This window comes from Rhinopithecus roxellana, chromosome 5 (assembly GCF_007565055.1).
Source record: "Rhinopithecus roxellana isolate Shanxi Qingling chromosome 5, ASM756505v1, whole genome shotgun sequence".
NCBI lineage: Eukaryota > Metazoa > Chordata > Mammalia > Primates > Cercopithecidae > Rhinopithecus > Rhinopithecus roxellana.
In genome coordinates, this window is record NC_044553.1 from 39333320 (window position 1) to 39346283 (window position 12964).

At 47.8% G+C, this 12964-nt stretch overlaps 1 protein-coding gene and 1 long non-coding RNA gene across 2 annotated transcripts in view; one reads left to right on the forward strand and one right to left on the reverse strand.

Annotated features, from left to right (window-relative positions):
- The window catches only part of GNB5 (G protein subunit beta 5), a 55293-nt gene extending 51884 nt beyond the window's left edge, over positions 1-3409 (reverse strand). The window contains exon 1 of the mRNA XM_010361391.2: positions 3178-3409. Within this exon, the coding sequence (XP_010359693.1) occupies positions 3178-3289 (112 nt within the window). The 5' untranslated portion in view covers positions 3290-3409. The remainder of the gene's footprint in view (positions 1-3177) is intronic.
- Positions 3393-12964, forward strand: part of LOC104660905 — a 31929-nt gene continuing 22357 nt past the window's right edge. Inside the window, exons 1-2 of the long non-coding RNA XR_747782.2 lie at positions 3393-3815; positions 4451-4603. This is a non-coding gene — a long non-coding RNA (uncharacterized LOC104660905). The remainder of the gene's footprint in view (positions 3816-4450; positions 4604-12964) is intronic.

The window sequence follows — 12964 nt, forward strand, 5'->3', positions numbered from 1 at the left end:
GGGGTTGTGAAGGTGAGGGGGCCGCATGTCATCTCACAGGATGGGGCAGGGCTTAGAGGCAAGAAGAAGACTCAAGCCACAGTCCGAAGAAATGCCAAAGTCCTTAAGAAGTGAGAGAACCTGGCTAGGCACGCAGTGGCTCATGCCTATAATCCCAGCACTTTAGGAGGCCAAGGCGGTAGGATCATTTGAGGTCAGGAGTTCAAGACCCGCCTGGGCAACATAGTGAGATCCTGTCTCTACGACGAATTTTGAAACAAAAGTAGCCAGGTGTAGTAGTACGTACCTGTAGTCCCAGTTACCTGGGAGGCTGAGGCAGGAGGACTGCTTGAGCCCAGGAGGTTGAAGCTGCACTGAGCTATAACTCCACTCCACTCCAGCCTGGGTGACAGAGTGAGACCCTGTCTCTCTCTCTCTTTTTGTCTTTTTTTTGAGATGAGTCTCACTTCACCAGGCTGGAGTGCAGTGGCAAGATCTCAGCTCACTGCAACCTCTAAGCTTGAACCTGGTTCAAGCTATTCTCCTGCCTCAGCCTCCCAAGTAGCTGAGATTACAGGCACCTGCTACCGCGCCCAATTAATTTTTGTTAGAGACGGGGTTTCACCGCATTGGCCAGGATGGTCTCGATCTCCTGACCTCATGATCCACCTGCCTTGGCCTCCCTAAGTGCTGGGATTACAGGTCTGAGCCACCCTGCCTGGCTGAGACCCTGTCTCTTAAAAAAAAAAAAACCAGATGAATAAAGAAAAGAATGGCTGAGCACGGTGGCTCACACCTACAATCCCAGTACTTTTGGAGGCTCAGGCGGGCATATCACTTGAGGTCAGGAGTTCGAGACCAGCCTGGCCAACATGGTGAAGCTTACTAAAAATACAAAAATTACCTGGGTGTGGTGGCACATGCCTATAGTCCCAGCTACTTGGGAGGCTGAGGCAGGAGAATCGCTTGAACCCGGGAGGTGGAGGTGCAGTGAGCCAAGACCACACCATTGCACTCCAGCCTGGGCACGACAGAGTGAGACTCTGTCCCCCCCACCCAAAAAAAAGAAAGAAAAGAAATGAGAGAACCTGTCTGGGAGATCAGGAGACATGTCAAAGGGGAAGTGGTCAATAGAGTGATAAGAACCTTCAGAGAGCAAAGGTTTTATGGGGCGTGGAAGAGAAGTGGTCTGGCAGCTGCAGGGGCATCAAGAGGGACACAACCACATGACTCTGGTCTTTCCAGCTCAAAATTCTGACACATGCAGGTAGGGACAGACCCTTCCACTGTGGGTCTAAAATCTGGCCCTAGCTTTTGAGGGCACCACACTCTTGGCAAGACAAAAAAAAGTTTCCTCTTTTGGATTGACTGCATTTGCCCCCTGAGGTTCCCTGTTGAAAAGCTGCATCTCTGCTATCTCTCTGTCTTAAGGCAACTTACAAATTCACAGAAAAGCTGAAACTATCCAGGCATGCAGCCTGCACTACTGAATAAGTGAGTTTCTGGAGAACGCCCTCTGCATGAAGCTCAAAGGGGTTTGGCAAAAGAAATTTGAAGTGAGCCTGAGCTGGTACTCTGATTGCCTGGCGGGGGGAGGGGGGGTGTGTGTGTGTACATCCGGTAAGTCCTTTAACTTATCAGCAGGGGACCTTCGGTAAGTCTTTTAACTTCTTTGTGCTTCAGTTTCCTCATCTGTCAAATGGATAAGTTAGACGACCTATGAATACTTTTCACCATGTTGGCCAAGCTGGTCTCACACTGGGAGGAGGATTTCTGGGAAAACTTTTGCTTTGCTTTCTTGATAGGCAGCAAAGAGAGATTGGTGTCCATATTCCCCCTTCTTCCTGCCTTGGATACAGAAGTGATGTCTGGAGCTGTGGCAATCATATTATAATCATGGGGCAAATGCCACTGCTCTAAGGTGTGGAGAAGAAAGCAGAAGGAGCCTGGGTCCCTGATGGGGGGTAGTGGGAGTGGGGGGTGCAGCGGAACAAAAGCAGGTGATCTTCCACCTTTGCTCTTGTTATGTAAGAAAAGTAATTCTCAATTCGCATTACCACATTATTTGGGGTTTGTGGTTAGTGATTGCTGGATACGATTTCTAAGCTTAGAGTGCCTCCTGTTTAAAGGAGACCCCTAGGAAAGCACAGCACACGCTAGATTCAGGTCATCCACTTCTCTTAAGTCATCTTCAGAGATCAAAGGCTAAAGGCCCTAGCATGAACCCCATTTTTCCATTCCAAATAGAATGTAAAGGGTGGCACCGATTAGGAACGGCAGGAGAACAACGTCAAGGTGTGCGCGAGGGCACGGTGTGAGGCCTTGCTCAGCAAAGGGGAGATGCCACCCTCGGAGCTGGAAAGTGAGCAGATACTACCACTTCCCCAAGCCTGGTCCCCAGCCCAAGCTCTGCTGAGGAGGAGCCCTCTGACAAAATAAAGGAATATTGTTCTGGCCAAGAGTCACTGAACCTGGCTATTTAATCTAATCACTCACTCATAAAAATCACAGTCAGTTCTGAATTACGGTGGTGGTGGTGGTGGTGGTGAACAATGCAAGTTTAAGATTGCTATGGCTCTTTTATGCCAATCCACCAGATCGATCCAAAAGCTTCTTAAACAGCCTTAAACGAACTGAAAGGTTGAATTTGGTGAGCTCCTCCACTTCCCTTCTCTCTCAGTCATCCAGCTTCCCGCCCCCAAGGATAGGGGAGAGGTTGGAAACATGAGCTTTGAAATTGCAGTCTCATAAAAGCAAAACTGAGAAAACACAAAACAGTGATGGAGAAAGCTAGACGATCATTAAAAAACAAAACAGGAGTCTCTCCCAGGCCGCGCCCACACGGGCTCGCCGCGCTCGGTCGTCACCACCGACACCCCACCTCTTGCCCTACGCATGGGAGGGGCAAGAACGCGATCAGTTCGCAGCTTCCAGGCAGGTGACGAGGTTAGCAAGTCCCGCAGTCCTCCGCTAGCTGGCGGCGGGGGTCTACCAGGTGCCCGGACCCTCCGAGGGCCCCACGCCCGCGCGCCCCGGGGCTCGGGACTGCTACCCGCGGCTCACCTGCGCGCCCGGGCCCTGGGGCCCTGCTCCCGGGAGGTGGCGCGGGCCTGGCTCCCGTCGCAGCCCCGGTCGCCCCCGCCAGGGAAGTCGCGAGGGTGTCCGGCTTGCCCCGCCCGCCTCCCAGCCCGCACTCACGCTCCACGTCGTGCAGCTTGGCCCGCTCCTCCTCCAGCTTGCCCTTGAGGCTTTCGGCCTCGCTCTTCAGCGACGCCAGCGTCTCGTTCTCGTGCAGCGCCTCGGTTGCCATCTTCGCGCGGGGACGCGGCGGGGAGGGAAGCGGAGAGCGTGGATGCGCTGAGCCGTGGTGGGCGCCGCTCCAGCTGCCGTCCCCGGCTCGGAGCGCCGCCCCACGGTCCCGCCCTCCGCGATGACGCCAGCAGCTGCGGGCCCGGCTGCGCCTGAGCCCCCAGACCCCGGCACCTGGGCGCGCGCTCTGGCGCAGTGCCCGGTGCGATGTCCGCGTCAGCGCTGCTGCGCACTACCCCGGAGAGGCAGGGAGTGTCAGGCTCATTTTACCGGCGGGCAAACTGAGCCTCAGGAATGCTGGGTGATTTGCCCGAGGACGCACACCGAGGGAAGGGCCAAACCGGGATTCCACCTCGGGACTTCCCGCTTCTGGGGAGGCCGGTGAGGCTCCCGCGACACGGCCCTCCCATCCCCAAGCCTCTTGTGCAGATCTCCGCTCTGTGGGACTTGATTGCGGGCTGCGAGCCCGTGGCTCCTGTACGCAGAGAGAGGACGGGAGAGGAGATGGCTACGAGGCTTGGCCGCAGGTAGCTATGGTGCTCCCCCAACAAGGAACCGGAAACCCTCCTCGTTTGTTAATCTAAATAAACAAAAATAAAAGTAGTTGCTGGGTTCTGAGACGGAGTCTCTGAGGCATTAGGAGGCCCACCCTTAGGTTTTCTTTTCTTCACGCAGGAATCAGGTCCCTGGCTTGGGGGCGGCAAAAGGAGATGGCCGTGGGTCGGTGGGCACGCAAGCTCAGACCTGGGGCTTCTGAGCCCACGCCCAGGCATCTGGGATCCCTCACTTCTGAGGCCACCTCCAGCCCTTTAGAATGAAGGGCTGGCACAGTTCTACCAGGATGCACATTTAGTGACTTCCGTCAGACTGAAGCATCCCCTCGCCCCAAGCGCCTGAAGTGTTCTAAGTGCTTTAAATCGCATTTGTTTAATCCTCGCAGGAGTCACCTTGAATGGGCACTCTTATCCCCACTTTACAGAAGAGGAAACTGAGGCACAGAAAGACTAAGTGATTACTCAGGGGGCACCTTCCAAGAAAGAGGGAGAGACAGGATTTGGACCCAGACAGGCTGGCTCCATAGTCTTCTAGACTTTGGTGTGGCTGATCCAACTCAAGCCTTCTCCTTTTTGCCTCTTCCGTGATCTTGCATGCGTTTTTGCAGAGAATGAGAAGGCAGATCAAAGTTACAAATTCTGCTGGAACATCACTAAGCAGAATCTTGGGTGCTGTCCCCACCTCTCTGTACCTGCTCCCTCCCAGAGGAGCCAGCCTGCACTTACTGTCCCGGACCCCCTCTATCCGAGAAAAGTTGAAGGTACTTGATATTTTAATCTGTACATAGTTGTTTTACAGGTTAGAGTCTGAGATCCTCAGTTTCCTTATCTGGAAAAGCTTCTTCATAGGATCTGCTTCATAGGATTGTTATGAGAATTAAGTAAGATGGTGTGGGCCGGGCGCGGTGGTTCACACCTGTAATCCCTACACTTTGGGAGGCCAAGGTGGGTGTATCACCTGAGGTCAGGAGTTCGAAACCAGCCTGGCCAACATGGTGAAACCCTCTCTCTACTAAAAATACAAAAAGTAGCCGGGTGTGGTGGTGCATGGCTGTAACCTCAGCTACTCAGGAGGCTGAGACACGAGAATCACTTGAACCCTGGAGTCAGAGGTTGCAGTGAGCGGAGATCATGCTACTGCATTCCAGCCTGGGCAACAGAGTGAGACTCAAAAAAACAAAAAGATAGTGTGGGTGAAGACTTTAGCAGACTTCTCCGTACATAGCAGATGCTTATTCACTGCTAGTTCTCTTTTCTGTTCCCATCCATATATTAATAGATTTATTTGTCATTGTTCCTCAGTATTTAAGTATTTAGCATAGTACTTGCATATGGTAGGTGCTCAGTTAATGCTAGTTTATTAAATTGATGTATAAAACAATATATAAAATATATAAATCTGTATAAACTATGTTAAAAATATAAATGTATAACAAAACATTTTTATAAATGAATAAACATATAAATACAATTATTTAAGTATAAGAATGTAAAAATTTAAAAGCAAAAATGTTACACCTGTTTGAGAGTTTGTAGAGCAAAAGGTTAAGAGCACAGGCTCTGTCTAGATCTGACTGCCTGGGGGCAAATCCTGGCTCTGCTGTGTGGCCTGAGGGATTTACTTGTCAGTGTCTCTGGCTCTTCTGTAAACGGGAGACAACACCTCCTCCAGACTCTGTATGGCATGCGGAGAGAGCAGTGCATGGCACACAATATGCATCTGTTATTATTACTGAGGCTGCCTGATACACTTGAGCAGTTCACATGAGGTAATTTAAATGAGACACTGGGTCATGGGGTATACTTTTCACAAGGGCCATCTCGGGGGGCTCAGGCAAGGCAGCCTCGTCTCATCACCTCCTTAGGCTGGCTCTGGACTTTGGCAGGATGTGTGTGTGTGGTTCGGGGTCCTCCTGGCTGTGAAGATCTGAGGCACGTGGTACTTCTCACTGGTGTGTGCCCTCTTCTGGGGGTTCTTTATGTAAAATAAACCTCAAATAGCCTCCAACCTGGAGAATCAACTTTCTAGATATAAGGCCATCAAACTTTTAATGGTTGGGCAGTTTGCCAAGTGCTTTCTTGTATTTTGGTGTTCACTCCCGCTGAGGAAGCCAGATATCAGAAAAGTGAGGTCAGCTACATTCCACAGTGGTTGAGATAAAGGGTCACTCCTATTCATGAAAAGGGCCCAGTGGGGACTGCGTCTACATAATCCCAGACACTTGAATGAAAGGCCAGCTGTCAGTCACTGGATGTCTCCTCAGCTGAATGATGCTGTCTGAATATTTGGGAACCCCCAAGTAGAGAGTAGAGATTGTATTAAAGTAATTGTGGTTTTTGCCATTGCTTTCAATTGAAAGCAATGAGAATTGTTATGAGAATTAAGTAAGATGGTATGGGCTGGGCACGGTGGTTCACACCTGTAATCCCAACACTTTGGGAGGCCAAGATGGGTGTATCACCTGAGGTCAGGAGTTCAAAACCAGCCTGGCCAACATGGTGAAACCCTCTCTCTACTAGAACTACAAAAATTAGCTAGGTGTGGTGGTGCATGCCTGTAACGTCAGCTACTCAGGAGGCTGAGGCACGAGAATCGCTTGAACCCTGGAGTCAGAGGTTACAATGAGCTGAGATCGCACCATTGCTTCAATTGAAAGCAATGGCAAAAACCAAAATTACTTTTGCACCAACCTAATAGTAGTGCCAGCTGTCAACTGTTCCCTAGAAGAGTATCTCCAGGCCTGGCCCCTGTGCCTGGGAGAACCTGTGTGCCACAGAGGACTCAAAATCTGGGATTTTGCAGGGGAAGCTGTTTAAAAAGCAGAAGAGTTAGATTAATAAATAATGGGGGGCGGGGGTAAGGCCCCCAGAAAGCAGGTTTGTTTTTAAGAACTAAATGTCCTCAGTTCTACAATTCACAGAGCCAAGTTAGAACATAGGCTGTAGAAATATACTACAGGTAGAAGCCCCTTACACCTAGACTGAAGACACATCCAAATTGCTATGCTGTATCAAAGCGTTTTTATGCCACCCTAGGCTGTTTACTTGCTATTTGCTTTAAGGGAGTAATTTTTAATGTAATCACTGTCAGGGGTTACAATGGAATCAGAAGGATAAAAAGCGCCCTTTCTTTTTCAGTTGGATAAAATGTATTCCTCTCTTTGATTGTATTACGGATTTTGTTGTTTTAAATATGTGAGGATTTCCTACTGGGCTTTTCAGGAGGAGTGCTTTACCACTTTTCACCAAGTGTGGGCTCTGCTCAGCTGCACTATTGAGCACAGCTTTGCAAATTCTCTGAGATAGGACTAATTCTTAGGGCTTCAGTGATGCTGTGGGCATTTTTCCTGCAAGATCTGAAGCCTGTGCACAGCCACCTCTGGTGCGGACTTGATTTTGTGTACTTTGAAAAATTCCAGGATTTGTATTCCATTCCTAGTCTTTGTTGAAGGCTTAGGCCGAAGGAGTACTTCTGAGCTGAATTTTGCTCACTACTGAGGCCCTGTAAGATTCCATCCTCATTAGAGCTGGACCCACACACCACTGGGACCTGTCCTTGGAAAGATGCTCCCAGACTGTTTATTTGCCAGCTTCTCTTTTAGCTTGATTGCCTGCCAAGCAGACTTGTAGAAGTCAGAAGAAAAAAGTATTAGCCCTAAGAAAGAATAGAAGCTAAAACATTCATTGAGCACTTTCCTTGCTGGGTACTGTTTAAAATAAGTTATCAAATGAAATCATGTGATCCTCATAAAACTCTTATGATGTAGGTGCTATTAGTATTTCTATTTGCAGATGGGAAAACAGGCTTCAGGAGAAAGGTGAGAACCTCCTTGCACACCACTAACTAGGAACATAAATAGGATTTGGACCCAGGCAGTCAGACACTAGAGTACACATCCTGAACCCCTATGCTATACTGCCTCGCGAAGTCCTAGGCATACTGAAAATTGTGTGTTATAGAAACTGATTCTATGGCAACTCGTCTGTCACAGGACTCTCGCTTGACTGTTTTAAGACAGATAACTAAATTTTTTTTAAAGTGGCACTTACGATTTCTGCACATGTTGAACAGTAGCTGAGTTGTTGAGATTTCTTGAAAACTGGTCTCAGAGCTCTTTGTTTGAAACATTTGTCACATGAGCCAAATACATTAACAAGAAAGGTCTGATCACACATCTTCTACCCAAGATGAACTGAGAAAAAGTGAAAAGAAGGGCGAGAGTGTGAGAAAAGCCAATGGTTTTAGCTTTCTAAAATCTCTTCTTGCTTGTACCATGGTAGCTATTCAGACATCTACATATAGGATAGAGTATATGCAATTAATTTATAACCTTTCAACTATTACAACATGCTGGGTCAATACAACTCATTTATTTAATCAGTGAGAAAGCATCAGACAATAGGTTTTCTGAACTTAACACGTCTAACCGGTTTTTTGGCAGCTGGCAGACACAGTCAGGATTGATCCTGGCAGCACAGTATCAATTCTGTGGGGTTTCACAATGGAAAATGTTGTTGTAACGGATGCTATAATTTAAAACTTTTTAGGCCGGGCGCGGTGGCTCAAGCCTGTAATCCCAGCACTTTGGGAGGCCGAGACGGGCAGATCACGAGGTCAGGAGATCGAGACCATCCTGGCTAACACGGTGAAACTCCGTCTCTACTAAAAACACAAAAAACTAGCCGGGCGAGGTGGCGGGCGCCTGTAGTCCCAGCTACTCCGGAGGCTGAGGCAGGAGAATGGCGTGAACCCGGGAGGCGGAGCTCGCAGTGAGCCGAGATCCTGCCACTGCACTCCAGCCTGGAGGACAGAGCAAGACTCCGTCTCAAAAAAAAAAAAAAAAAAAAAAAACTTTTAAAAACATTCCTCCCGTCAGGGTGAACTTTTGCAGTAAAGATAAGGGTCAGCAAATGGTGGAGCCTGACCCCAACCAAAGCCAGGGGGCTGAGTAAGGGTGGTGTGGGTTCCCTGCAAGGCAAGCACCCACTTATTAAACATTTGACAGCCAAAGACCCAGGGTCCCTGTCTGTTCACAAGGAAGTCAACAGACAGGCCCAGGCCACGGCAGGGAGGCAGCCTTGAGGCAGCACAAGCATCTAGTGGTTTCAGGGACAGGCTGTGGCTGCCTGGTCCCGGACCACCACTGAGGCTAGTTACCTGACCTCTCTGAAGCTTGGTTTTGCTAATCTGTCAAGTGGAGATCTTAAAATCTACCCTCTGGGGTTATCAGGAGAATGATAAGAGTCAGTGCATAAAGCACTTAGCTCAAGGTTGGTAATACAGGGAGTGCGCCAGCTAGGTCATGCTGCCCTGAGTGGCAGCAATAGCGGGAACAGTGGCTGCCTTGGGGAGGGACAGGGGAAGGGGCAGAGTGAGGCTGGAGATGCCAAGGAAAAAATGAGAGGAGCCTATGGCAACGATTCAGACAAGACGCAAGGAAGTAGGAAGTCATGGACTAAAGGTGAGAAAGTAACTTTTTTTTTTTTTTTTTTTGAGACGGAGTCTTGCTCTGTCACCCGGGCTGGAGTGCAGTGGCCAGATCTCAGCTCACTGCAAGCTCCGCCTCCTGGGTTCACGCCATTCTCCTGCCTCAGCCTCCGGAGTAGCTGGGACTACAGGCGCCCGCCACCTCGCCCGGCTAGTTTTTTGTATTTTTAGTAGAGACGGGGTTTCACCGGGTTAGCCAGGATGGTCTTGATCTCCTGACCTTGTGATCCGCCCGTCTCGGCCTCCCAAAGTGCTGGGATTACAGGCTTGAGCCACCGCGCCCGGCCGAAAGTAACTTTTATCTGAGGAATGCAAGTCCTTTTAAATTATCAGGCCCAGGGAGTCATGAAAATGAGACAGCAATAACATTCTAGTCCCCACTTTGAGCTGTGTATTCATCTTATTATTATTATTATTATTATTATTTTGAGACTAGAGTATCTCTCTGTCTCCCAGGCTGGAGTGCAGTGGCACAATCTCGGCTCACTGCAACCTCATTCTCCCAGGTTTAAGTGATTTTCCTGCCTCAGCCTCCCAAGTAGTTGGGATTACAGGCATAAACCACCATGCCAGGCTAATTTTTGTATTTTTAGTAGAGACAGGGTTTCACCATGTTGGCCAGGCTGGTCTCGAACTCCTGACCTCAAGTTACCTGCGCACCTCAGCCTCCCATGGTGCTGGGATTACAGACATGAGCCACCACACCTGGCCTCATCTCTTGAAACTGCTTGCTATTCACACAAGTAGCTAAAAAACAACCTAATAATGCCACACTGGACACTATAACCCACACCCTGTAGTGTAATAATGTATAGCCAATCACTAATCAATGTTATTTCTGTAAACCAATGAGAATTCCTGACAATTTGTATCAGCCAACTCCCTGTCCCTCTTTTTTGCCTTTACAAAAAAAAAAAAAAAACTGCTTGTAACAAAGGCCAAACAATGTTCAAGGTTACTTGGGTCTGGGCCTTCCAGGCATCTGTCCTCACTTTGGCTCAGGTAAACTCCTTAAATCTTGTTTTGTGCTACAGCCTCTTCCTTTTAGGCCCACAAAGCAATGTAGTGGGATGGACTTGGAGCATGCTTAGGAAAGAGAAAGCGAAGGAGCTGGATTTGGCATGTGGGGTTGAGGAGAGGGAGATGTGGGTGCTGCGGCCTAGATTTCTTTGGGACACCCAGGGGTTATGTTGCCGTTGCTGGAGATGAGGACAAAATGGTTAAGGGGGAAGGGAGGCCAGTGTGGCCCTGTTAATTTGGTAGGTGTTCCAGAGTGTGTCCCTTCAAGATTCAAAGACATGACTCCCTGAACATAAAGATAATTGGGAGCGCTGGTCTGAACATTTCAACGGAGTCAAATCTGAGAGGGATGCATTTATGGGGGAGGTGACAGTGGGGACATTTCTGATGAGAAACATCTGCCATGTGGAGCCCACCCTGGGGCTGGAGAGAGAATGGGGAGCTCATGAGTTGGGCTGAGCTCCTACAGCAAAGGGGCAGCCAGCACAGTTCCAGAGACCTCTAGGCAACAAAGGCCTACAGGGCATCCCTTAGGGACAACAGCTCACAAGGAAACCAGCTACCAACTGCCACAGAAACACAAAACTATCCTGGGAGGGAGGCAGGACATCGGTGTTACAGCTGAGAAGCAGCAGGGGGATTAAACAAGTTTAAGGTCAGCAGCAGAGCTGAGTCTGTAAGTAGCGTGAATACACACTTTGGAACCCTACTTCCAAGCTAGCATGGTCAAGCTGCATGGTTTTGTCACAAAAGGTGAGTTAACAAAAAAAAGCCTGCCCTCCAGAGCCTGGCCCATGGTGGGGCTTGGTAACTGTTGCACCCCACTCCCCAGCCCTGTAAAAGGCAGCCAGTAACAAGGTCAGGCTGAGCACTCCCAGTAATAGCATTAGGATGGTGAGCCACGGGCTGTTAAGCAAGGGAGCAGCGTCATCCACGTGGATTATTCCAGCATTTGTGCTTCCAGAAATAGGTCAGAGAGAGAGAGAGAGAGAAGGGACAGCTGGCAGGAAAACAAACTAGGTTAAGAGATTGCTATGTTCTGGAGAAGAAGAAATGAGCTCCAGACAGAGGAGCAGCTATGGGAATGGAAGGCGAGAGAAACCCATGGCACCAAGTAGAGGAGGAATAGAAGGATGGCTGGGAGGCACGGAAGAGAAAGACAAGTAGAAAAGATGGCCGATATTCCATATCTAGATAAAGGCAATGTTTTTCTTCTCAAACTAAATTGCGAAATTTTTCAAATTATAAAAGGTGCTTACAATGTTCATTATAAATAACTTGAAACAGAGGGCTGGGCACGGTGGCTCACACCTGTAATCCCAACACTTTGGGAGGCCAAGGCAGGTGGATCACTTGAGGCCAGGAATTTGAGACCAGCCTGGCCAACATAAGGAAACCCCATCTCTACAAAAAATACAAAAATTAGCCTGGCATTGTGGTGTGCACCTGTAATCCCAGCTACTCGGGAGGCTGAGGCAGGAGAATCACTTGAAGTCAGGAGGCAGATGTTGCAGTGAACTGAGATCACGCCACTGCAGTCCAGCCTAGGCGACAGAGTGAGACTCTGTGTCAAATAAGTGAATAAATAACTGGAAACAGAAGGACACAAAAAGGGGAAGGTAATCGCCTACATGCCCTATGCCAACAAATAACTGATCTGTTGGTATTTTGTTTTCTTCTAGTATCTTTATAAGCATATATGTGTGTGCTTTTTTAAAAACTGGAATTGTATGCCATATACTACTTTAACTTATATAATAGCATTTTCATCTTCCTGTCACTGCATATTCCTGGAAAACACCATTTTTTAACCGACACTCCAATTTTTGAGTCATATGGGCCTTAAGTCATATCACATAGCTAGCATTTTAGACCTCACGGTTAAACATGGGCAAGCTACAAACTAAATTTAAAGCATTTTAAACTGTAAATGTTATACATATGATTGTAGAAAGTTTGGGGGGAAAAGATATAAAGAAGAAGATAATCACCTATAATCCCACGACTCAGAGAAACTTCTTTTTACATTTTGGTGTATGCAAGAATAGATTTGAGACCACTGAGGTCATACTGTTCATGTATACTGATTACATTTCTATATCTTGATGTTTTTCACTTAGTATTTATATCATGAGCTAAATTTAATTTTAGTACTTTCTGTTGTACTTATTGTCAACAATCCTTTTTATGATGAGAGAATTTTTCACAGCCAGAGCCAATGTTTCGATGAACATTTTGACAAGACAAAAATGCCCCATTTAATAAATTTTGACATGAAGTTGCTTTCCAGTAGGAGTTCATAGAACTTCTCAAACCTTCCCCTAATAACCTTATGCCAAGCACAAACTGCCTTTGATATCTGTTTTACCTAAACATATGGCTTAAAAATTACCACAGAAATACATGTTTATTTTAAAAAGAACCAATACCAAAGATGAGAAAATAAAACTTGAATCCCCCATCACATGCCCTGCATTTTCACTGCCCTTATTTGGTTTGTTGTTTATTCTTCCAGACTTTTCTGGCACAAACACATAGCTACAGCTTTGGTAGTCATGCAAATAGGGCTACTTGCTTTCTTTGTCTAACATATTCTGTTAAGACTTATAGATCT